Here is a 26168-nt window from a genome sequence, read left to right on the forward strand (position 1 = left end):
GCACAAAAAATTAAACTATTCAACAATATTTATTTTTCAAAAAAAAAAAAAGAAAACTGAAAAGAACGAAAAGCTCAAAAAACCGAACAACTAAAGTTCGGTTTTTCGCCTCTGGGTTAGCTTTAACAGGTAGAATAATCTGAAACAGTGCGGGAGGTTTTTGTGGGGGCTAATTGCAATGATTTTTCTTTAATAATAATAGCCGCAGAAATCGTCATTTGCGACGACCAGCGAAGATAAATTTTCAAATTTTTTTTCTTACGTCATTTCCCTTACGTCATCGACAATATTTTTTAGTGTGATTTTTTAGCGAAAAAAATCCCCAATTCAAATAAAAAGTTATATTTACAAGAAATTTGTCAGTAACTTTAATATATATATAAAAAAGTATTTATCAAAATATAATTGAAATATATATATATGAATAAGAAAGTTTTGAGAAATATATTGAACTATTCTAAACTGAACTTGTCTAAAATTTATATAGAGTTCGCAATAAAAGTTCTTATATAAAATGAAATATAAATTTCATTGCGTTCAACAATTTTGTTTACGTTTTGTTTAGACAACATTTTCATTTGTTAATATTATTAAGCTGTTTTTATAGCAAATTTGAAATTTACGACTTTTTTCACAAAAGAATACGAAATGTAAAAGAAATTAATTCAAACAAATTAGAATGTTTGCTAAATTGTTTAACTCAGGAAATATTTGATGGCGGTTTTTATACAGAGAGATAAAATAGTTGTGCTATTGAATGAAAACGATTTTCTTTCAACATAAAAGATATTTATGTATACATGTTTTTTGAAAGTTTCTGCTGTTTTGTTTTTGGAGCTGTTGTATTCTGAAATGTAAATTCTAGTTTTACTACTTGGTGAGTCCGACATACGGCCATACGTTTTGAAAGCAAGTTTGTATTTTTGGTTGTTTTTAAAAGCATGATATTTAACTCAAGATTTTTTAGGTATACACACCCAAGCCAAAATTTGCAATAAAGTTTATTTAGAAAACAAGCAAGAAAGAAAAAAAAAAAAAAATGTGGTTTCAAATCTGTTTTTTTTTTGCTGCGATAAAATATAGAATGGCCCAAAATCAATGTCTGCAAAAAAGCTATATTATAAATAATAAATATCCAAGCCGCCTCATTAGTATTCAAAAAGGAAATTACACTATTCAAGGAGTACTTAAATTCACAGAGGACGATTCATATGATGTTGTGAGCCTTTATGGCTTGATAAATGCATTCGCTGTTCAATACGCTGTTGATAACGCAAACAAAAATCCTAACTTAACACAGTGGGCTAATATTGGATTACGTCTTGACGATGACCACAGAAGCTTACCAGTAACTATGTCTATAGCTATTGAGTTTGTATCAATGGTGCGCAGCAACTCTGTATGTCGGGCAGAGTTTTTACACTGCTCAGGGGTCAACCAAACAAATCCCGACAACATTCAACCAGCTACTGCTCTTATTGGGACCGATCGAAGTGCTACAACTATTCCGCTCGCAGGTTTAATGTCGTTGTATCAGATTCCGCTTATCAGCCATGCTGCTTCTAGCCCTTTGTTAAGTAATACAAACTTATATAGGTCTTTTTTTAGAACAATTCCATCTGACGTTCATCAAGTTTCAGTTATGCTGGACATAATAAAAACTTTCAATTGGACTTACATCATTGCTATCGGCTCAGATGACGACTATGGAAGACTTGCAATCAGTGATCTTAAAAATCGAACAGCGAACACCAACATTTGTGTAGATTACGAATCTTACATAGCTGTTAACTCATCAAGTACTGAATCCTCCGTAAAGAAAGCACTCAATTTTATACAAGGATCAAACGCCACAGTTGTCATCCTGTTTTGTTATGTCTTTGGCATAGGAGAAAATATTTTGATGGAAGCAAACAAAATGGGTTTAGAGCGCATTTGGTTGACAAGTGACCCTTGGAGCCCTACCGCAGAAACCATGAGTGTAACACTTAAAAATCAGCTGCATGGTATAATATCTGTTTCAATGAAACAGCAAGCACTACCGAAATTTGTAGAATACATGGAAAACGAAGTGAAGACAAATTATCTATGTAACATGTGGCTAAAAAACTATTTGAAAAATAATTTTCATTGTGAACCGACAAACATTTCGATAAACAAAGAAATTCTTAGGGGGGAAAATAACTGTTCTATTATAATCAATTCCTTGGTTCAAAAATTGTCGAGTCTCGGAGAAAAAACTAGCAACTTAATAGATGCAGCAACAGTTCTCACTCGCGCTATTTACGTGTTTCTAGAAAAAAACTGTAAGCACGGCCAAACTTGTTTATTTCCAAAAATCGATCCTTCTGCTTTAACTGACATAGTGAGAAACATTTCGTTCTTAAATAGCGCACAAGACCTTGTTGGGTTCGATCAATCGGGTGACGCTTCTTTTGTCTTCTATTCCATTGAGAATTTGCAATTCATTAACGGTGCGTTAAAATTCAAAACCATCGGAAATTGGAGCAAAACCCGCACGAATCGTCTCGTGCTGAATAAAGAACAAATCCAATGGCCATTTTGGTTTAAAGAAATTAGCAATAAGTATCCAGACTCTCAATGTAGCAAGAATTGCCAAAAAGGAGAGTATTACATTTCCAAGACTAATTGCTGTTGGGAATGCAATAAGTGCGAAGGCACAAACTACAGTGATACTATAATGGCGTCAAAGTGTAAAACGTGCCCCAAAGGTTATCACACGAGTGATAATATTAATTGTGTCGTTACGCCTGTTTTCTGGTTAACTTTTAAAAATGCGGAAGGAATTACAATTTTTATAGCAAGTGGTATTGGGCTGCTCTTTTCTTTTGTTTCGGGCATTCTTCTTTTTAAGTTTCGGCAATTTATTTTAACAGACGAATCATCTCCGCACATTATTACATTGTCATGCTTGTTGTGTTTCTTGACATTTTGCTTTGGATTTCTTCATATAGTTGAGCCATCATTGCCGTTGTGTCACGTGCGAAACGGAGCGTTTTTTTTATTGTTAATGGGCTTTTCTTCATTTCTGATCATCAAGACTAAATTTTTAAAAAAATACCTCGAAAAAAATGCGAAGCCTTTTTTAAAGGGGCGGTTGTTTCTGATGCAGTTGATGCTAATGATGTTGCTACTTCTTCTGGAGTTAGGTACAATATTTGCGTGGGTCAGGATTGATTCAGAACAAAATCCTTTAGCAACCATTGAAGCTGATTTTAAGATTGAGAAACGTTGCTTCTTGGAGTTTACGGCGGCTAGGTTAGTTTCAACGTTCGTCCCTTTTATTTTGCTTATTGCGGCAACCTTTTGCGCTTTTCGTGAGCGGAATAACGCGCATACCTTTTACGAGCCAAAATTTTTAAGCTTCACGACTATTGCATTATGCATCATCATCGTTGCTTTTTTACCCACTTTTAAGTACGTAAAAGGAAACTTTCAGGCGGTGGTGATGGCGTTTACAGCCAGCGTCTTGGGTTTCACGTTCATGGCTTGCTTAGTTTTACCTAAAGTTTATGTGGGGTATGCACGTTTTCGACACGGAGCATCTTTTATTCAAGCAAAACAGACTAAGGCCAAAAAATCAAAACGTGTAAATGCTGTTGAGCCAAAAAAAACATCGTCTCATAGGGTTATGACCAGCGATGCAGAAACGACAGCGACAAAAATATCCTCGATTGATAATGATGAATTAAATGATAAAACAATTTAGGAGGAAAAAGATCCGATGCCATGTTGTTCTTTGATTAATCTTAAATGGATAAAATGCATAAAGTAAATTGGTGTAAATTTATTACGTTGTACTCTAAGTAAATTTATGACGTTTATTAGGATGTTCAGGCAACTTAAATTTTTTCATTTTACACGAATTACAAACCTTAAGATTTATCATTTTTCAAATGCTTTCAACCAGCTTCTTTAGTTCCAAAGTTGGCTTCTTTAGTTCCAAAGATTTTGGTGTTTAAATACTTTTAACAGTTTGACTTTTTATCAAATATTTTCCTAAGGTATCTCGTTAAATTTTTGGCACCAAATGTTTTTCGAGAAACTTTCAAATTCAAAAATACAATGTTTCTCTTTTTTTGAATTGATAAATATGAATTTTTTTGGGGTGTACAAACACGGGCCATGAAAATGGTCAATAAACAGCAAAGTATGTGTTAAAAAAAAATTTTAAAGATTTTAAAAATTTTCATTTTTTAGATGTATTGAGCATAACCAAGCTTTAAGAAGAACATGTAAATTTAAATGATAATTTCATTTTTACTCTTTCTTCATACTTTACTACTAAGTAGGTACAACTGACTGGTATCAGCAATCTAGATCCACACATAGACTCAGTAACAACAACTCGGCAGCTTGCAAGAAGCTTGGTTAGAGGTTAAAAAACAAATTTAAAAACAGAGATTATAAAAAAAGTTTCAGCTCGATATACAAACCTATATGAATATTTATTTATATGAACCTACATAAGAAGAAAAAATTATTTGAATGTGTAGATGTATGTTTAAACTAAGAAATTGGTGGCTTTCTTTATTAAAACATTTTTACTACGCTTACAAACGTAAATAAAGCGGGGGAAAGTCTGCAAGTTGCCTGTAAGAAAATAAACTACACATCCTAATTAACCATGAAAATGCATTAAAAAAAATTTTTGCAAAAAATAAACAAGTAGTTGGAAAACCTGTTTTATTATGGTGATATTATAGTATATATATAGTATTATAGCATATATATATATATATATATATATACACATATATATATAGTATTATAGTATATATATACATATATATATATATATATTTATATGTATATATATATATTTATATATTTATGTATATATATACTATAATACTATATATATATGTGTATATATATATGCTATAATACTATATATATACAATAATATCACCATAATAAAACAGGTTTTCCAACTACTTGTTTATTTTTTGCAAAAATTTTTTTTAATGCATTTTCATGGTTAATTAGGATGTGTAGTTTATTTTCTTACAGGCAACTTGCAGACTTTCCCCCGCTTTATTTACGTTTGTAAGCGTAGTAAAAATGTTTTAATAAAGAAAGCCACTAATTTCTTAGTTTAAACATACTTACATACTAAACATACTAAACATACAATTATTTTATACAAAGCTGTGTATCTTTTTAATTACTTGCATTTTGAACAATATAAATAGAAAGGAAGGGTTTTAAACATTACAAGTTAAATTCGGATTTCTCTTAGTACCTACACCCTGTTTGGTATGTATTTATTAAACATTTGAAGACTCCACGGGAAGAAACGGCAGGGTCACATTTTGAAAGTTTCTACTTTTTACACTTTCTAGCTTTACTAACCATGATAGCATATTTTGTATTTGAATTCAAATCAAATAAACGATTTGATGCATATTTAAAGTTTTTCTAAATTTTCCTAAAACTTCGAAACTTATAAAGGTTTAAAAGTTTAATAATGATTTATCTCAAAATGAAAAAATGTGACCCTGCCGTTTCTTCCCGTGGAGTCTTCATTTGTTTAACTCAAAAATTAAAACAACCACCGTTTAAATATATATATCGTTTTTTAAAATAAACTTTAGACCATTCTCGATTTGACAAGCACTATAATAAAATACTAAACCGTAAATCTAACTGTTATCCCGGATAAATAACTTCTTACCATCCGTTCGAACAATTAACCTGGTATAGTTTGCTTAATTATTGCTTTAGTTTGCTATAATTATTCGCTCTGTTTGCTTTTATCTACCGACGCATCATATTTATTCAACAAAATATTGAAGTTGTGAAAGAATATATATATATATATATATATATATATATATATATATATATATATATATATATATATATATATATATATATATATATATATATATATATATATATATATATACATATTTTGGGTATGTCCAGCGACGTAGCAGCCATCCCCTAGACACGCCCCTGCATGTTGGCAATTAGAAAAATAATTTTAATATTGATTTGTTTAATTTTAATGTGATTGGTTTCTTATCAGAGTTGATAACGCCTCCCGTCGGCAAAGTAACTTTCTGCCGAAAGGCCGACTTTTTTTAGAAGGCGGACGGCACTGGCGGCCGCCGTCAGAAGATATTTCGGAGGCAAGTTGGTTTAGAGACCGCCTTCAGTGGCTTCCGCCTCCCTATTGGCAGCAGCAGCCAGAATTTATTTTTGGAGGCAAAATATTTTGGAGGCCGCCGCCAATCGGGAGGCAGAATCCTCTGGCGGCCCCCGTCAGAAGATGTTTTGGAGGCATGATGATTTGGAAACCCCCTTCAATGGCTTCCACCTCCCAACTAGCGCCGAAAGCCATACTGAAGTTGGTATTTTAGTCTCACGCCGCCAGAAGAAATGAAAACAAAGGGTGTTGCCATATTGTCAATAAAGGAAAAGGAGCAGGTGTTTTTGATTGCTCATAAACTCTCGATTTTTAAAAGTGATAAAGAATTTGTTAAAACAATCGATAGCAAGGGAAAAAACAGCTTAATTGTCATTTGAGGCTGTCGTAAAAAACTCTCTAGGAAATAAAAAAGAAGAAAGCTCTGCTGTTTAATTTTTAGAAAGTTGAAAGCCTTTTGTGCTCTTCGATGCGAAATAAGTATAAAACTTCGTTTTATAAATAGGCATCTTAAAGAGTTTCTTAGCCAAGATGATTATTTAAAGGAGAGCGGTTCCACCAAGATCTTAAGAAAACGGATGATTGTTATCAAGGACATTTGGAAAAACACATGATGGCAGACTATTGTCCAACAGTTCTGTCCGACTTTTTTTTGTCAAGTTGCATCAAGTAAGTTGACAAAAGAAAGAGCTACAAGCAAAAAGTTTCTTCTCGTTCGAATATTTATGAGTAAACAATTTGATCGAAATCCTTTTCAAAATTAAAATTTACGTTAACTTTTTATAAATTTATAAAAAGTTTGACTTTGATTACTCATAAATATTCTTCCCGATTGAATATTTATGAGTAAACAATTTGATCGAAATCCTTTTCAAAATTAAAATTTACGTTAACTTTTTATAAATTTATAAAAAGTTTGATTTTGATAGGATGATGTTCATGCTATAAATTGTTTATTTTAAACATGTTATTGACTTTTTTTTTTCATCTTTTAATTTTACAAAAAATAAAATCTTTCAAAATATACCCTAGAATTTCCAAATGAGTTTCAATTCAGAAATACTTCGGAAAAAATGTGCTAACTACCAAAAGTTTGCAAAAATTAAAAAATTCTATGCAAAAAATCTGATGTTAGATTTGAATTCAGCGTATCAAAATAACAAGTGTCAAAATTAATGTAATAAATTTTTTGCTTGCCTGTGTTATTTCATAAGAAAAGTTAATTGTTTTTCTGCACGTTTTAAGACAAGATTTAGAACTTGGGTTTTCTCTTATATTCCATTTCAAAACAAGTGAGATTAAATGGAATCCTTTTTTTTATTGCTTGTATTATAATATAATTCAAGCTTATTGGAAGACAAATATTATTTTGTCAATTTAAAACTTAAGACAGTAAATAAAAACTTTTTTTCGATACTCTCCAATTAGATACTTTAGACTTGATAAGTTTTTCCACCATCCTAAAGATATACAATTTAGAAACGATAAAAATTGACGTTCTTTAAGAAAAAAAAGTATAAAAGTATTTTTTAATGACCTCAAACACCACAACGTTGTGATTGTTTTCAGTGCGGGTTTTTTTAATTATAACTTGTTAAGGACAAAATGTTTTTTTATTAATCAAGGACATGTCTTGTCATTATTTTCGAATGTTTCAGTTAGCAATGTTAATACTAGTTGAGTGTAGTTATTTAGCCATCAGCAGAGTTTATAAAAGACGGAAAAATTCTCGTCTACACTTTTATTTCGCAGCCATTGGCGTCCGCCTCCTCAAAATACGGAAATCTTGAAAATCGTTTTATAATATTAATTGCCAAATTTTGAGTATTTAAACAAAATTATGACTTTGTCAGAGATTGGTTTTTTTCAAAAGCTATCGAATAAAATATTTTGGTACGATGAATTTTTTAAATTTTAAAATATTTTACAATTATTTTTGATTCGTAATTTTTTTAATTTTTTTATTATACAAACTTAAATAAAAATCGATTTAATCATTGAAACAAGTCAATTTTACTGAGTCTTCAAAGATAAGAATTAAAGTTTGGGTTGTGTTTTATATTCCATTTTAAAACAACTAACATTAAATAGAATCTTTTTTTACATATGATTAACGTAATAAAGAGAATTTGACTTTGTCAAGCAAATCCAAATTTTGTCTTACTACTAAAATCGCGTTTAATGTTTCATCCGAAAGCCGAGTTCTGAAATGGTTGTAGACCATTGCAAAGCTACTAAAATCTCGTTCAACTTTGACCTGAGAAAATGTAGCACCAAAAACAACTTGAGAAATATTGTAAAGTTCCTTCCAGTTAGGATCATCACGTTTTTAATGCCAATATTCAAGAATATTAAAATTTTCATTCACACCAATACGTGGCTCACTATATACAATATTTGTTATTTGCTAATAAATTCTTGTGTTTTGTATAATATCTATGCTTTGCCGTTGACCTCCTCCTGAAAGAAGAGATATCAATTATTTGTTAATCAAACAACAAGTGTTGTCTATTCGAACTGATTTTCGAATCATTAAAAGTTTCAAAGTTTTTCAAACACTTAAAAGATAAAAACTTTTCTTTAAAATTTGACTTTTTGACCTTAAATCAAAAAAATGTCAAACTATTTTCGTTTGATTTGTGAAGAAAAAAAAAAAAAAAATAGAAGAAACGAATAATACTCTATGATGACGAAAATCATTAATATCAAGTTATTGAGTAGCATTGAACTTTTATTGATATACAGTGTGGAAATTCTTGATTTTTTTAATGTAATTGAATAAAATTTATTTAATAAACCGCTTGATATCAAATACTGGTTAAATATCAATTACTGAATGATAGTAAAATCTCTACCTGAAAGTTGAGTCAAACGTTCTTCATCTTCATCTCGTAAATTTTCAGGCTGTCGAGCAATTTCAGCAAGTTGTCTTTGTGAGTTTACAAAGTGATGAATCTTCAGTAGATGATCTACTCCACGGCTTCTCAATAAATCGTTGAAAACTTCATGACTAGCACTATTCCATGCAAAACGAGGATCCAGTGAGAGCAGCGATGAAAGCATCACATTCATAAAACCTTTGCGAACGTAAATTTAAAGCTTCTAGAAGTTTAGATGTTAAATTATTTTGTCCATCGGCAATCTTTTCTAAATTCATCACCATTCTCATCCATCGTAAAAAGAAGTCCGACATGGTATAGTCTGATCTTTGAAAATCCTTTATTGCATAAAATATCGGCTCGAATGTTCTTGCATATTCCTCAATAAATTTCCAAGTTTCATCATTTAATCTTAGCTCGCGGTTATTTCGATTAGTCCCGATTTGTTCATATATCGCGAGTTTTTTAAACATGTCTGATACCATGACGTAAGTACTACTCCATCTCGGAGTAATATCTTTGCGTGGTTTCTTGAGATCAGCAAAAATTGCATCATATTTAGGCGCTTGTGTATTTCTTATAAATTTTCTTATTTCGGCAAGAGTGGCTTCAAACGGCTCTGTGACGTCTTTTGCAGCTAATTGGCAAACATGCGCTCTACAAAACATTTTGGTACAGATTGCACCAATATTGTTTTCTAACACATTTACTTTTCTCTCTTGTTCTTGAGTATGTGATAGCCTTTCGATCCCATCGTCTGTATATTCAGAATTTTCTACAAGCTCTTCTTCAAAATTGACTCGGTCAAGCAGATCGAAATCTTCAAAATCAAACTGTTGTGCTTCCTCAACAAATTCATTACAAACGATCATTTGACTTTCTCTGATAGCATCAGAAGCTTTGATCATGTTTTTACCTTGATCCGAACAAGTTGAGTAAATATCATCTGCCCCTTTCTCTACTTTCACAATCAGAGTAATTAGCTGATCAGCTAAAACCGCTCCAAGTTGCCGTCCGTGGTGAGTGAGCATTTCCAAAGTTCTATTGTGCAATTTTTCACCTTTTGTATACCAAATACTTGCAGAAAAAACATTTGTATTGAAACGAGACGCTGAATCAAACATTAATGACGAATATACATTTTCTATATCCTTTGCAATAATTTCATAAATTTGGCCAGCAGCTTTAAGAATAAATTCTTTTGCTTTTTGACGATTCCATCTCACACCAATAGCTTGAAGAGCCTTTCTAATTATCTCATTCTTCCCCATGTCATCAGCGACTGTCATAGGCAAATTTCTCATCAAAATCGATTTTATGAAGTCTCTTACTGTATCGTTTATATCGAAGTCAAATTTAGCTTTTTTACGCGAAACGAAAGTAGCATTTTCTTCACCGTTACCCTCATAATGATTGTTATTTCGAACTCTCCTCCTTTCCGAAATTCCTAGTTCTATAGCAATATCCTTGTGTTTTGAATGCAAATGGTTTTTGAGATGAGAAACATTTCCGGCAAAAATTGCTGGCTTTTGTTCTGCGCACACTTTGCATTTCCATCTGTTATTTTCAGTCAAAAAATATTCTTTTACTCGTGTGTTTTGCATTTTTCTCTACATAAAGCTTAAATCATCCCGATCAATCTCTCAGAGAAAAAGGTTAACTAAAAAAAAATAATAAAAAATACCATTTCTTATTACTCGAATCTTAATGAATAAGAAATTCGAACGATGAAAATTCCATCGTGTAGAGACGCTTTTCAAAAAAAACTTTATGATACCGGTAAAGTACGAGATTTTTACTCCCACGTTTTTTTTACTTAGTAAAAATCTCATAATTAATTTTTACTGTATTTTTATGTAAAAATTTATTTTGCAACCACGTATTTTGTCAATACTTTTAAACGTTGCATCGTGTGGGGAAATCTCTAGGGTAAATAATTAGTAAGAAAGCGACAAGGTAACCAGTTTATATATTTATAGTTGTTTAAAATAATTGGATTGAGTTTCCAATTATGTGATTTTAAAAGTACATGCCAAACTAAGCTAGTATCGCACCACTTTTATAGTGGTGCGATACTAGCTTAGTTTGGCATGTACTTTTGTATGGTGCAGTTTTCAACTTAAAAAAATTCAAAATTTTTAAAGTTTCTTTTTTTAAATTTTTGTTCAGAGAAAAGTTATTTGGTGTAAAGAAGAGCAACACCACATAATTAAGTTTTTGAATGATGCTAATGATATTTCCAATGAGGCAAATGCGTTATCTGGCCGCATAGGCATCAATTCAACCACAAGAAATATTCAAAAATTTTTTGGTAAAGAATGGTAAATTCCATTGCCACTTTTGTTTTAGAATGTAATAACTTTCAAAAAGCTAAAAAAAAGAACCTTCAAGTGAAAATCGTTACAGTTCAAAAAGTTAACATAAAGCAAGTTATGATTGATTTGACTCGATTGCCATAAGTAATATGTTATTTTCAAAAATTTTGAATTTTTTTAAGTTAAAAACTGCACCACACAACAAAAGTGCAGGCCAAATTAAGCTAGTATCACACAGTTGGTAACATAAAATGAATATAAGTAGTATAAACAACTATAAATATATAAACTGTTTACCTTATCGCCAGTTTTACCTAGATGACACATCTCATTATTATTAATTATGAAAAGCTTTGTTTTTCTTCGAAAATTCGATTTATGAACACCATTTACTAGTAGTCTTTGGATTATTTTGTCTTTTAAAAAAATACAAACGTCAACTAATTCAGTATGCGGCGTTTAATTTTTAATGATACAATGCATTTAAAAATCTAAAAGAGAAAATTTTAATTTTATTCGTACGAAATGGAATCGCTTCTTTATTGCTTTTCAAGAAACCGCAATCTTAAAAGCGATTAAAAGTAATGACAAAATACAACGCGGTCGCAAAATACATGTTTGCCGCAAAATATTCTAACTAGGGGATAAATACCTGGTGATGACCGTAAAAGATTTATTAGATTTTTACTGGGGGAGTTAAAAAAACGTAGTAGTAAAAATTTTATAGCAAGCTGGAAATTTCAACAAGTAAAAAAAATCTCCTTAGTATAATATTTGATTTGACGAATGCGCATTTTTGCATTTTCAAAAAAAAAAAAAAAAGAAAAAATCAATTTTCATAAAAATTTTGATCATTGGAAAAAATTCAATTAAAACCGATACAAATTTCTAAAATTTTTAATGAGTATTTAAGAATATTGGGTTTGTCAGAAATTTTTAACAATATCTAATGAGTAAAATTAAGAATTTAATGTTATGGTTGAAAAGTGACAGTTTTAATTCAACCGATGCACAGTGGGCCAGAATTCACTTTTACTGGACAAAATTCGTAACTAATTTAATATTAGAGCTATATTCACTAAAATTAGTATGAGTACTAATATGATGTCTGTGCTTTTTATGAAGGTAATATTTTTTTATTTCGTTGCTATGGATACCTTTATTTTGCTTAGCAACAACCTACTTTGTTATCTGCAGATATTTTATAAGTGCTATCTTCACTAAATTTTGGCATGAGTACCAATATGAGATCACACTTCTTACAAAAGTGATAATTTTTTAAATTTAGTTGCTATGGATACTTATATTGCTTAGTTACTGGATACTCTCCTTAGTTACAAAGTGGTAAATTGATATTTGAATATTTTATCGGATTTTTGACTCACCTATATTGAAAAACAATTGAGCATTTAGGTAAATAATGTTTTACGAATAATAAAAGCAAAAAATAGTGCAAGAAAACATTGTAAATTTTAAATTGCATCAAAAATTATAAAACAATAATATCGTTTGAACCTTCCTATCAATCATTGTAACTTCAATAATACAATTCACTTCAATAGAAGATCTGCAAACCTCTAATAAAATCATACCCAAGCTTTCTATCTCACTTTTAATGTACTGATCTTCTTCAATCACAGAATCCTTGGATTCCATTTTGTATGCAAATCTTATGGGTCTACAATAGGCTGTGGAGGACGACTTTTGATTTCTCCAAATAGGCACCTTTTCGTTGCTGTTGTTAAATCCAGTCAAACCCAATGGGACAAGACAAGTAATAAATAATGATTCTTCACGCTTTAAATCTCTGTTAATGTCGGGTTCTGATAAAACTTGTTTATAAATGCTTTGGCCAGTAGCACCATCAAAACCAGCCTTACACGTTAGTGTCATTGTTTTTATTGCTTTGTCGTTCAATATCAAGTGCCTCAGCACAGGTTCCTGAACTGCACAGATTCTTTGCAAAGTATGAGTCATTAAATCTTTTAAAGGAACTGAAGCTGAATAGTCCTCCACTGTTATGTTTGCAGGATAACATTTCAATTTTGCATCTCTGATATCATTGTAAGCAGGGTAGATGTTATATTCTTTCTCCAAGGCTCCACTTCTAATCAATTGATAGGAAGCTTTTGTCAGACTTGCATCATATATTAAAGCCAGTGCTTCGTCTGCTGAATATTTAGTTGCTTTATCTGTATTTGAAATACTTAAAATGTTCTTGGCAGCAATAACAATAGATTCATCTCTAAATTTTCTATTAGCAGCAAAAAATAATTCATTGGATGAATGAGATTCAATTAAACAAGATACACGCCGTTTTTTAGTTTTATTAGAACTATTATCAAATGCAACTGGTTTTCGACCACGACTACTTGCAGTTGGTTCATTGTCTTTTTTTCTGACAATTAAATATTCATTAAGCCAGTTCACATACTTCTTTTCAAAATTTTTGACAGTATAGTTTGCAGATTTCCACTTTTTTTTTATACAAGTAAACAAATCGTTGAACAGCATGTCTAAAATCAACTTCTTTAAAATCAGCAAATTTTGGCTGAATAAATTTTGATATATCTTCATTAATATTTTGTTTTGAAATACTAAGATTGTTTTTTTGGAGAAAATTATGAATGTCTAAGTTTAATAAAACCATATCTAAATAATTATTGTAACAAGTATTTTGTATTTAAAAGTTTAATGTTATAATATATATGCCGCCCGGACTACTAATACTTGTTATTAATTAAGTTACTACAAGTGTTGGTAATTAAAATTAAAAGTAATTAAATTACTGTTAGTGTTAGTAATTAAATTACTAACAACTACCAAAAATATGTTGCTGCTATGCTATGCAAAGTAAGGTATCCATACTAACCAAAAAAAAATAATCTCATAAGAATTGTGAATCTCATTTTAATACATACCCCCAATATTATGTACTTAGCGGAAGTAAAATACTTTTAAAACAACGTTAATGTAAAAATGAGTTGTTGCTATGCAAAGTTTAAGACCATAGCAACTAAGTTAAAACGTATATAAAATCTGAACAGGGATTTAAGGGGACAAGCAATCAATTAAAACTCGATTGAAGCATTACATAGATCAAATAAATATAAGACAGTACATGGCAAATTGTGGTAATTATTAGTTATAGTGCGGCAAAAAAAAAATTTCTTAAGGAATTTTTTTTTTTTAATCTGTGATTTTAAAAGTATAACTGAGATAACATGCTTTGACAAATTTATTTCACACATTGGTTTTTTCTTATCTCTAAATACTCTAGAATAACATGTACTAATTTTTTGTTTCAAAAACGTAGATTTAATTGAAATATAACACAACGTTGATGTCACCTTGAATTACTTATTTATATATATATTTTTAAATTTCAATATTCAAATGCTTAGAGTCCTGGTAACTAAGGGATTTAATATAAATAAGTTATCAATAAATTTCTCCTAATATATATAGATACTAAAACTTAATAAGTTTTCAAGATTAGATAACTAAAATTTTTCCCATTTTGTCCACCTACTAGCCCACTGTGCGATGAGCGACTTGTTCAAAAGTTAAAACTTAGATCCCATCAAAAACTGACAATTTATTTTCTATTAACTTTCGTGGAAAAGATTTTTTAGCCTACAGCATGGATATAAAAATTCCAACTTTTAACTCTTGTTTTGAATATAAAACTTCAAATTTTGTTGATAGCTATAAAAAAAAACCACTCTGACAAAATCGTAATTTTTTTAAATAGTCAGTTTGACAATAAATTTTATATAAAACTCAATTTTAATTTCAATTTTTCAATATTTGAATTCAATTAATCTTTAAATTGCTTGTTAATTTAAAAACAAACTTTTTATAATTAATAGAGCATGAAGGTTAACCGTTAAACGGTTAATAGGTTAACCTTAAAACTTTAAAATTAACCTTAAAGTTTTAAAGGTTAACCTTAACCCTTAAAATTAACCTTGAATTTTTAAAGGTTAACCTTAACCCTTAAAATTAACCTTAAAGTTTTAGAGGTTAACCTTAACCTTTAAAATTAACCTTAGAAAATTAACCGAAGTATTCGGTTAACCATACAAAATAACTTTTTGTACGGTTAACCGAATATGAATTTTTTTAAAAGTGTATAAACTAGAAACAGTGTTGCAGTTTAAAGACGACAAAGTCTCATGCAGAGGTGGTGTTTAACCCCCCCCCCCCCTTTTTTTTTTTTAATTTGGCATCTATCTAGAAGAGAGAAGTTAAATGAACTTAATTTAATTTAATTATCTGTAAGAGAGAGTTTTTCTCTTTTCACTTTTACAATCAGTGCTTGTTTACTAATTGTGTTGAAAAGTTCTACATATATATATATATATATATATTCAACTTCAACAAACTTCAAATTCAAATTGATCAAGTAAGAAATTTATTTATTTATTTAATTTTTTATTTATAATCACATTATGTTTGAGGGTATATTTAAGTGCGTCACCTTAAAACAGTAATTTCTAAAACATCTTTTTCAACTAAGCACTGAATTTCTTTCCAAATGATCGCTATGTTTTTTATCAATAAATTAAAATATTATTTGTGAGTACGAAAATCTTTCTTTTTGGCATTTTGGAAATTTTGTATTTTCATTTTTTTATGTGACCCTAGCAAAAAATTACTAATTAAGAATCATCAAATAAATATAGAAGAGAAACATTTTAATAACAATTTTTCATTAACTAATAAATATGTTTTTTTAAAACAGCAACTAAAGAACCGAAATGATTGATTTAGAAAATATACCATATATTTCAGAGATCCAAAAGTATTTTGGTTACTTATAATATTCTTGATTATTTGCAATAGCTATTTGTTAACATGTAACAGTTCTATGAATTTTTAAAAATATAGCGCTGAAATATTTTTATACAGAATATAAAATTTTTAAACTGTGTCAACAGTTTCACGAAACTACAAACAGGGAATTTTTAACCTAGTCCGCCCCCCCCCCCCACTCCTCCCCCCTCCTCCCCCCTCCCGTCAAACAGATAATCTTTTTTACTTGCAAATATTATTTAATTGCTTTCTAGTTATTAATTTCTTTTATTACTTTCAGTTTCATCATCATCAATCATCATGCCAAAAAAATCAATGATTTGGGACTTTTTTACAAAAACTGATGATTCTCATGCTAAGTGTAATGAGTGTGGCGCGATCCTTGTTTCAAAGAATGGCTCAACATCAGGTATAGGGAATCATCTTAAGAGACATCCTCAAAGTTTAATTGAATTCGAGCAAAGAACTGATTCTCAAGCAGTGTTAAATTCCAATGGAGCAAAGAGACACAGTAGTAGTGAAAGTGATAATGATGAAGACTTCATTCATTGTCGTAAACGTGCTCGTTTAGTAATGATTCCTGGATCATCAATTACCTCATCGATCAACAAATACTCAGAAAACTCCAAAAACACCAAGAACAGCTCGTGTTGTAAGTCAATGGCCCAAAGACCATCCTGAAAATGTGCAAATAGTTACAGAAATAACTAAGTGGATCATAAGGGAACAGTTGTCATTTAAGATAGTTGATAGTGAAGGATTTCGTACAATATTGTCACTGACAACAAAGGGAAAATATAACCCTATCTTATCAACTTCCTTGTCCCGTTTAAGAATTCCAAAATTATATCAATTTGTTCAGGACCACATCTCAAAAATTGTGAATGATGAAAGGCCCTATCTTGATGGTGCTGCTTTTACAACAGACATCTGGACTACTCAGTATAATAATCTTTCATTCCAATCTTTAACTCTTCATTTTATCAATAACCGGTTTGAGCTTAAACGTCTTCTTGTCAAACTTGATTATTTCGGAGAAAAACACACGGGTGAAATAATCTTGGAAAAACTTGACTCATTGATCAAAGGATTGAAATTGGAACAGAAAACCCACACATGGGCAACAACAGATGGAGGTACTAATGTTTTGAAAGCTATGCACCTCAGCAAAGCTAGCCAATTACCATCGATAAATGACAACTTGTGGTGTGCTGATTATCAGATTCATTTGATTGTCACTGATGCTTTAAAAGCTGTTCCTGTCTGGAAAGAACTTTCTTCTAAACTATCTAAATTGGTTGGCCACTTCAATCATTCTCCCAAAAATTCCAGTATCTTGAGGAAAATAGCTCTTGATTTTAAGCAGTCACGAACTAAACTGGTACAGAATGTTTTAACAAGATGGAATTCAGATCTGAAGATGTTGCAGTCAATTATTGATCTTGAAGGTTACATTGCTAAAATGGCTGAAACATCTACAGTCATTAAAGGTTTCTTGCCAAGCCTGGATGAAATTCTTATCATGAAGGGTGTTTTGAACTGTCTTGAACCTCTTGAAAAAATGTCTAGAGCTCTTAGTTCTGACAAAGAACCAACTATGAACTTGGTGTTTATGCAACTAGTCAATGTTAGGAGAAAGTTAGTATTCTTTGGTAACCACAGTACTCTTACTTGTGTCAGTGAGATTTCAGAGAAGCTTGTTGAAGGATTAGATGCCCGATTTCCAAATTCTGGTATTGAAACACCAGAATATGTAATGTGTCATTTTCTTGATCCTCGTTATAAGGGCTCTGTTATCAATTTTGCAGATCCTGAGAAGTATGAATTGATTAAGGTAACTGCTGTCCAAGCCATAATTGATATGAAAAAGCGAGATGGTTCAGAAAGTCCTACTAGTAATGAAATCTCTTCACCAACACTACTGGAGTCTGAAGAAGATGAACAGGAAGATGTTTGGGAACAGGCAAATAAAAAACTTTATGGGAAACAGCAAAAAAGACAAAACTCTAAAGATGACTCTTTTAAGGAGGGACAAAATGAAGTAACGTTATATGTTGAAGAAGGCTGTGCACAAAAAGATTCAAATATCCTTCAATATTGGAATAACCAGCAAAATAAATTTCCATATCTAACCAGACTAGCCAGGAAGATGTTGTGCATCCCAGCATCATCTTCTACATCAGAAAGAGTGTTTTCAACAGCTGGAAATATATTGACAGAACGAAGAACTTGCCTTAGCATTGACAACATTGAAATGCTTGTTTTCATGAAAGAGAACATGAAAGAAATGAAAAATATCACATGGCCTGGATTTGAAGAGAATGAGAATGAATAAGATAAGATATCCAATAAAATAAAACATGTTATAAAAACAAAAAAAAAAAAAAAAAAAAAAAAAACCTCCATCACAAAGGATAGCCTTGACGAATAGCTTTACAAAAGCTTGGCGATGGGGCTTATGCCTAGCAGTTAGAGCACTATCCATAAGATTATGCTCTAATTACTATGTAACCAATATCCTTTACACTTTTACATGTTATGAACTTTTAAGTGTAATTAATAACCTTTTACATTTATATAAAGAGCATAAAAATTTTAAACCTAAAATTCTTAGGAACTAAGAAGATATTTTGAGAAAAGGGCATTAATCCGTGACAATATAAACAAATTTAAGGGTTAAGGTTAACTGTTAAAATTACTCTTAAACTTTAAAGGTTAAGGTTAACCTTTAAAATTAACCTTAAAATTTAAGGGTTAAGGTTAACTGTAAAAATTAACCTTAAAATTTTAAAGGTTAAGGTTAACTGTAAAAATTAACCTTAAAATTTAAAAGGTTAACCTTAACCTTTAAAATTAACTTTAAAATTTTAAAGGTTAACCTTAACCTTTAAAATTAACCTTAACTTTTTAAAGGTTAACCTTAACCCTTAAAATTAACCTTAAATTTTTAAAGGTTAACCTTAACCCTTAAAATTAACCTTATAATTTTTAAAGGTTAACCTTAACCTTTAACATGATTAACCTAAAAATTAACCGTTTAACAGTTAACTGTCATGCTCTAATAATTAACAAGCAATTTAAAGATTGAATTTCTTTTTATGAAAATTTTGCCTCTTTGTCTTCAACTTCAGGCGGCGGGAGGCAAAAATTTCGCCTACAATTTAGCGGCTGCAGCCAACTGGCGGCAGAAACCGCTGGGGGTAGCCTCCCAATCAACTTGCCTCCAAAATATCTTTTGGGAACGACTGTCAATGACTTTCGCCTCCCAATTGGCGGCAGCCTCCAAAACATTCTGCCTCTATAAAAAAGTTCTGGCGGCAGCAGTTAATTGGGAGGTCGAAGGCATTGGAGGCGGTCTCCAAATCATCTTGCTTCTAAATTATCTTCTGACGGCAGCCGCCAGTGACTTCCGCTTCCCGATTGGCGGCAACCTCTAAAACATTCTGCCTCTATAAAAAAGTTCTGGTGGCAGCAGCCGATTGGAAGGCAGAAGCTACTGGAGACGGGCTCTAAATCATCTTACCTCCAAAATATCTTCTAACGGCGGCCGTGTATGGCTTCCGGCTCCCGATTGGCGGTGGCCTCGAAAACATTCTGCCTCCAAATAAAACTTCTGGTTGCGGCAGCCAAACGGGAGGTGGAAGCCACTGAAGGCGGTCTCTAAATCAACTTGCCTCCAAAATATCTTCTGACGGCGGCCCCCAGTGGCTTTCGCCTCCCTAATGGCGGTGGCATCCAAAAAATTCTGCTTCCAAAACAAAGTTCTAAAGCGGCCTCCAATTGGGAGGCGGAAGCATTTGGAGGTGGAAGCCAGAACATTCTGCAGGCAAAAAAAGTTTAAGGAAGCGGCCGCCATTAGCTGCGGAAGAAACGTGGAGACGAGAAGATTTTTGCCGTTTATCATCTCTGTTTCTTACTAATAAACACTTGTTAACAATTTCCTTATTAATAAGTGCTTATTAATAAGAAACCAATCAAATCTTTAAAAAACAGCATTTTTATGGAAGAAGTACTTAAAAATTTATCAAAAATATAGGTGTGCGACTTCTAATAAGATCATTACATCTTAAATGAAATAGCAAGAACTGAAACTAAAAATACCGTAAGGTTCTTGAGATATTAGTATATTAGGCTTTGCTGAGTCAAGAAACTTTTTCGACAAACAAAAAATTTAAAAAAAACTCTTTCATCGCTTTTTTTAATGTGTTTTTGCATTTCAAATGCAGGTTCATTCTCACTTACATGACCATTATCAAACTTTTAGCCATTGCAGATCTTGAAAGTTTTCGTATGTAAACCATCAGTTGAAATCCTCCGTAAAGACCTAGTGTAGAGAATGTGCTAAACAAGGATTCCTTTCCTTCATAAACCTAATGATTGTTCTTTCACATTTGGGATTAACAAATCGGGTGCGATATACATAATTGAGCATGTAAATTTAGTGAATAGAACTTTAGAAAGAAACTTTGTCTAACTTTAATATTCAATCTTTAACATTAAGATTTCAGCCTGCAGCTAAATTTGAATCTGCTATTTCTGCCACAACAATTTTCTTCCAGTTTTGGTGAGTAAGCTTAGCACCTTTTTTATAATAACGTAAGAATAGCCTCTTAGGTTGCTCGTCAAAGTTTGTGTCTCTTCCTACCTCTTTTAGTGCCTGAAAGTTACAAACATTTAGTGAGGAAACAATCAGGATTGATTTATTTTTTTTAAAGGTAATGTAAAATTACGCATACCTGGGTAGGAAGGTAACTTTTGGAAAGGTAACTATTTTGGAAGGTAACTTTTTGCAACAGTAAAAAGTTACCTTCCAAATTATTGTGTTATATATTAGACACATCTATATTGTTTTCGAGATGTTATATTTCATTATAGTAAGATACTGTTCAATTCAAAGTTTTATCACATTTTCATGGTTAACTTTTATAAATATTATATTGCTTCGACGGATTTCGAAATATACCTCAGGTTATACCATTAATTAGAAGACTCTTAAACAATAAACTATAAAGCATTAAAATAAAAAGTTGTCAAATACTTGACCAAAATTACTAAAACTAAAACATTTGACCCACATTCAATCTATACCAAACGTATTTTGTGAATAATTAGAATGAATTAGAATTGGAGTTAGAATAAGTGTTAACACATCATATAGCTTAGCTTATTATTTCTGTAGTTGACAGACTTTTCTATTCAAATCTAATTCTTCAACTAATTTTATTAATTTATAATCACAGAAATATGTAGCAGGTTTTCGTATTAATCTACTTATTGATTAATTTATTCACATTTTTAAACTCTGGTAATGTGTTCGATGCACAATGGGACGAAATCCCGATTTCGTGGCCGAAATTCCCAAATTACTTACACAAGGGTTTTCGAAGTCGCTGATTATGAATCTGAAGTCAGATTTAAAAAATCAAAATGGAGCTCCAATATGGCGGCCAAAACTGTTCATACGTTGAAAATATGAAATCTAATGTAGTTTGGTTTTCTTTGCTTCGACGGATTTCGAAATATACCTCAGGTTATACCATGAATTAGAAGACTCTTCAAGACGTTTTACAATAAATTATAAAGCATTAAAATCAAAAGTTGTCAAATTCTGGACTAAAATTACTAAAACTAAAACATTTGACCCACATTCAATCTATACCAAACGTATTTTGTGAATAATTAGAATGAATTAGAATTGGAATTAGAATGTGTTAACGCTTTATATAACTTAGCTTATTATTTCTGTAGTTGACATACTTTTCTATTCAAATTTATTATTAATAATTTATTCACATTTTTAAACTCTGGTAATGTGTTCGATGCACAGTGGGACGAAATCCCGATTTCGTGGCCAAAGTTCCCAAATTACTTACACAAGGGTTTTCGAGGTCGCTGATTATGAATCTGAGGTCGCTGAGTATTATCACCAAAACTTCGAAAAATTTTTTTCGAAGTTTTGGTGATAATACTCAGACAAAAATTCTTTCGAGGTCGCTGAGTATTATCACCAAAACTTCGAAAAATTTTTAGAAAAGCAGGTTACAGGGCAGTCTTTAAATCCAGTGCAAATCTTAAATCTTTGCTAACTTCGCGCAACAAAACAAAACTACCATCAAATAGCCATCCCGGAGTATACCTAATAGAATGCGAGTGTAAGCAAAAATACATCGACGAAACAAAAATGAAAATCGCAACAAGAACAAAACAACACCAAAAAAATGTTTTTGAAGAAAAATTAGAACAATCTGCAATTGGCCATCATAAAATTAAATGTTCATGTAATATAAAATGGGATCAAGTAAAGACGCTAAAAGTAGAACCCAAAAAATTTGAAAGAAAAGTTCGAGAGGCAATCGAAATCCAGTTCAACAAATGCGGACCTAAAAATGGAGGTATGAATTTAGATGTCGGATTTTGTTCGATAGAAAATCATTAAAAAAAACATCAAAATTTAGTACTTTTATGTAATTTTTTAAACACCAACCTCTCGAGGCAATCGGCGGCGAAGCTCATTTTCTGCAACTTCGAAATCTAAGTCTTCATCCGAAAAAATTAAATCCATGTTCCTTCTTTAATTTTACACAGTCTTTTTAAACACCAAATACTAGAATGTAAAAATATTCATAAAAATAGAATAGGCAGCACAGCCTACTTAATAATCAATAAAATTTATTAAGTAGGCCTACTTAATAAAAATTTAAAAAAAATTGTTGTTTTCAATGATGTATTACGAATAAAAAAAGTTCGTAAATTTTAGTGACGTATACGTTTCATGCTTTATAGCAATGGCCGAAAAAAATACAAACAGCGATAAATTCTTCGAGTTTTCGAATTTTTTTACGTAAAAATAATTTACTTAAAAAATTGCGTTTTTACGAAATTTTTTTTTTCTCGAAAAAAACTTCGAATTGTTTATAGCATTGGCCCCAGGTTGTTTTAACAATTGTAAAGCTTCTTGATGTAGAGATTTTGCCAGTCTCTGGGGCAATTTCCTGAAGCTCGAGAGGGGTTGTTAACGTGACATCTTTAACAACTTGAGCAACATGTACTCGACCAGAAGTCCTTAAACTCATTTGAGCAGCGTATGCCAATTCTTCTGTAGAAAAAGTAGAACGTAGTTCTTGAGTCTTGCGCCTCTTTGATCTATCACTAGATGAAGCAAAGGATTGCGAAGGTCGCCCACATGTTCCTTTTTTATTGTCATTCTCCACAATCTTCTAAGGTGTTGTGCATTCAGTATTGGATAATTTTGAAAATTGTACTGTGCCCTTCAATCATTCTTCATTTTTTTTCAGAAAAAAATCTTCCCATCTTCCTGCTGCTCTTTATCTCGATCGAAAATTTGCAGATAACCGTGATAATGACATTTCATCCTCGCCTACTTGTATCACATGTTCCGTTTTTTTGAAAATTGCATCTGTCAAACACATCAATGATGAATTTATATTCATTTTTTAAACTGTCTTTCACCATAAAGAATATATCTTTTCTTGACAATTCCATATTTGAAGATTTGGAAGACTCTGTAAAAAAAAAATACAGTTATAACGGCTGAGAGTTCTTTGAGGACTAATTTATAAAATTTTGAGATTATCATAAAACGGAACGAGAAATAACTTGTAAAGCATATATTTAAAATAATAAATTATTGTATTAAAATGTAATTAGTGCCATTAAATAATGTTAATTCACTAATTTCCATGACCATTTTCAGACATTAATCTATGTTAATAGAATAATGTCGCACCACGGATTCCTCCATAAAAACTAGTCTCACTATTAAAATGGCACTCAATGGCAGCCAGTTTTTTTATATGTTATATTTAACACTCTGCACTATCAGTTCCTTGTCGAAAGAAGGTGGATAACCGCGGTTAAATTTTTAAAACGACATTAGAAAATCGATTTCAGATAAAAAATTTACACTTTTTTATGTTTAATTGTCGCGCAATTTAAATATTAAAAAAATTAAAATTAGCAATAACAGTGCATAACCATCTATTCTACATGCCTCCAGAAAGTGATTCCATTTTGCCGAATTCCAATTGAAATAGTTTCTTCAGTTTAACAGCACTTTAAAACAGGCAAGAATTTTTCAACGAGTCCACTTGTTTAGTGCGTACCGAACGGAAGCTATATGTCAACTGATGTCCAGGCCAGCCTAGAGCAGGTATATACCTACCCTGTTCGGAATTTTGTTCTAGGACAATCTGTAAACAAGATCTGAACGTAAAAAGACGAAAATTTAAAACTGAAAAATTTGACTTTTGGCCACGAAATCGGGATTTCGTCCCACTGTGCGATGGAACGAACACAAATTAGTTAAGAGGGCAATCAATTTCATTTTTAACGAAAGTCTAAGTTTAAAACTTCTTGCCTTAGGGTCTGTACATACCATTTAAATTTCAATACTGCAGAATGCCACAAAGCCCTAAAGTAATTAAAAAAAGCTTTCCAGGTTTAAATGATATATATTAGCCACAAATTGCAATATACGTTTCTCATTAACTACAGAGCATAATTTATAAAATGGAGTAAATTTTTTAAATGTGTCTCCCTGTTTTTTGTTGTTTAAAAGATATATGGATATATTTCAAGTAGTTAAGTTTTCTGACATTATTGAAGATGCATAAAATAAATTATGTTTAAATCGATAGCTCACAACCTTAGACCAGTTTATGACATCAATACCTGTATGTATTATTTCAAATGTTTGAAAAATTGCTTCAATTTACTGGATAAAAATTGTTTCATTTACGCTTTCTTCAACAATCAATAAACATTTAAACAAGCATATTTAGTTTTAAAAAAATAACTAATGTTTAAAGATGAATTTTTGACAAGTTTTAACATTCCTTTTACATTTTTGTTTTAAGAAAGAAGTCCAAAAAAATATATAGATTCAAGTTACTAAAAGGTTAAGAAATTCTATGATTGTGCCACTTGCGATTCACTTATCTATTTATTATTAATCACTTATTGACTTTCAACTCATCGGACAGCTGTTAAACTATCTAACCGTCTCTGCAGCAAGCAAAAAATTCGGGCTCCACTTGCGCTGATTATATCAGAAACTTTTCGACCTAGCCTTTTTTCATGCTAGACTAACTCCTGGCTAAAAGAAACTAATGATTGTTGCAATGGAAGAAGCTGTTACCAAACATCTCTCATAAAGATTAAACATATATTCTCATGCATTTTGCTGCACCTGGAGCAGTTTTGCATTTTAAGAAGTTGTTCGAACTGTTGCAATTTTCATATATGCTACTTATTGTTGATTGTTATCCTTAGGAAGAAAATAAGTTTAAGGCACGATGGGCTGGCAAGATATGGCTTTTGTTTAGGCTTTCATAAAGAAGTTGATCAAAGATGAACAACAAATTCTGTTTTTGTTACAAGTTGTCAATGATCATTGCAAGCAATTATCTGGCTATACTTATAGCAAATTTGTAGCTAGCACAAGTATTAGCCATCATTAACTGTTGAGCGTGGCCAGTAGACGTAAAAAATGTTTATAGAAATTTTAAACTTGATACATCATTAGAAAACTTGATACATCATTGTCAGAAACATTTTTTGGACATACAAAAGTAAATGAATTCTACTTTCCTATAACCGAAATAATTGTAATTGCACAATGAATTCAATCTGACTTTTTTTTTTTGCGAGAAAAATTACCTTAATTGGAATATATTTTCATTAGCATCCATTTATATTCTTCTAAATTTCTCTTTTTTTACGATGTCCTAAAAAAAAAAAGAACATACATTTGAACATTTAGCCTTGTCACGACACATAATCGTTTACTACCGCTTTTTTAACTTAATTGTTTCTTTAAATAAAAATACAGTGTGAAATTATTAATATAATCAACTGCAAAAAAATGATTAATTTCAGCGAATTGAAACGTGCGCGGCGAAACTAAAGTAGAGCATAGTTCAGACTCTTTAATTTTGGATCTTTTACCTAATTTTATTTAAA

The 26168-nt window shown here is 31.1% G+C and overlaps 3 protein-coding genes and 1 long non-coding RNA gene across 4 annotated transcripts; 2 read left to right on the forward strand and 2 right to left on the reverse strand.

Moving 5' to 3' along the window:
• Positions 1-592: 592 nt before the first annotated feature.
• Positions 593-4189, forward strand: LOC149881477 (extracellular calcium-sensing receptor-like). The gene is made up of 2 exons (XM_090068885.1): positions 593-877; positions 968-4189. The coding sequence occupies exon 2, from the start codon at positions 1040-1042 to the stop codon at positions 3728-3730; it is 2691 nt and encodes an 896-aa protein (XP_089925011.1). The 5' UTR covers positions 593-877; positions 968-1039; the 3' UTR covers positions 3731-4189.
• Positions 4190-8234: 4045 nt separating this feature from the next.
• LOC149881478 (uncharacterized) lies at positions 8235-9343 on the reverse strand. The gene is made up of 2 exons (XR_016445661.1): positions 9031-9343; positions 8235-8635 (listed from the first exon to the last, which is right to left on the reverse strand). It is a non-coding gene; the product is annotated as an uncharacterized LOC149881478 (long non-coding RNA).
• Positions 9298-11752, reverse strand: LOC149881479 (uncharacterized). The gene is made up of 3 exons (XM_090067993.1): positions 11667-11752; positions 9551-10714; positions 9298-9434 (listed from the first exon to the last, which is right to left on the reverse strand). The coding sequence occupies exons 2-3, from the start codon at positions 10656-10658 to the stop codon at positions 9298-9300; spliced, it is 1245 nt and encodes a 414-aa protein (XP_089924119.1). The 5' UTR covers positions 10659-10714; positions 11667-11752.
• Positions 11753-17343: 5591 nt separating this feature from the next.
• Positions 17344-18548, forward strand: LOC145181292 (zinc finger BED domain-containing protein 4-like). Its single transcript, XM_090068913.1, has one exon. It carries the CDS (start codon positions 17344-17346, stop codon positions 18520-18522), a length of 1179 nt encoding a protein of 392 aa, XP_089925039.1. The 3' UTR covers positions 18523-18548.
• Positions 18549-26168: the final 7620 nt, after the last annotated feature.

This window comes from Hydra viridissima, unplaced genomic scaffold, assembly GCF_058129835.1.
Source record: "Hydra viridissima isolate aposymbiotic clone 2 unplaced genomic scaffold, HvirCarnegie_v1 scaffold_12, whole genome shotgun sequence".
NCBI classification, from domain to species: Eukaryota; Metazoa; Cnidaria; class Hydrozoa; order Anthoathecata; family Hydridae; genus Hydra; species Hydra viridissima.

Coding starts and splice junctions, on each gene's coding strand:
- LOC149881477 (XM_090068885.1), top strand. CDS start 1,040: ATGTGGTTTCAAATCTGTTTTTTTTTTGCTGCGATAAAATATAGAATG.
- LOC149881479 (XM_090067993.1), bottom strand. CDS start 10,658: ATGCAAAACACACGAGTAAAAGAATATTTTTTGACTGAAAATAACAGA. Junction 9,435..9,550: donor TATTACTCCGAGATGGAGTA/GTACTTACGTCA, acceptor AAATTTATTGAG/GAATATGCAAGAACATTCGA.
- LOC145181292 (XM_090068913.1), top strand. CDS start 17,344: ATGCACCTCAGCAAAGCTAGCCAATTACCATCGATAAATGACAACTTG.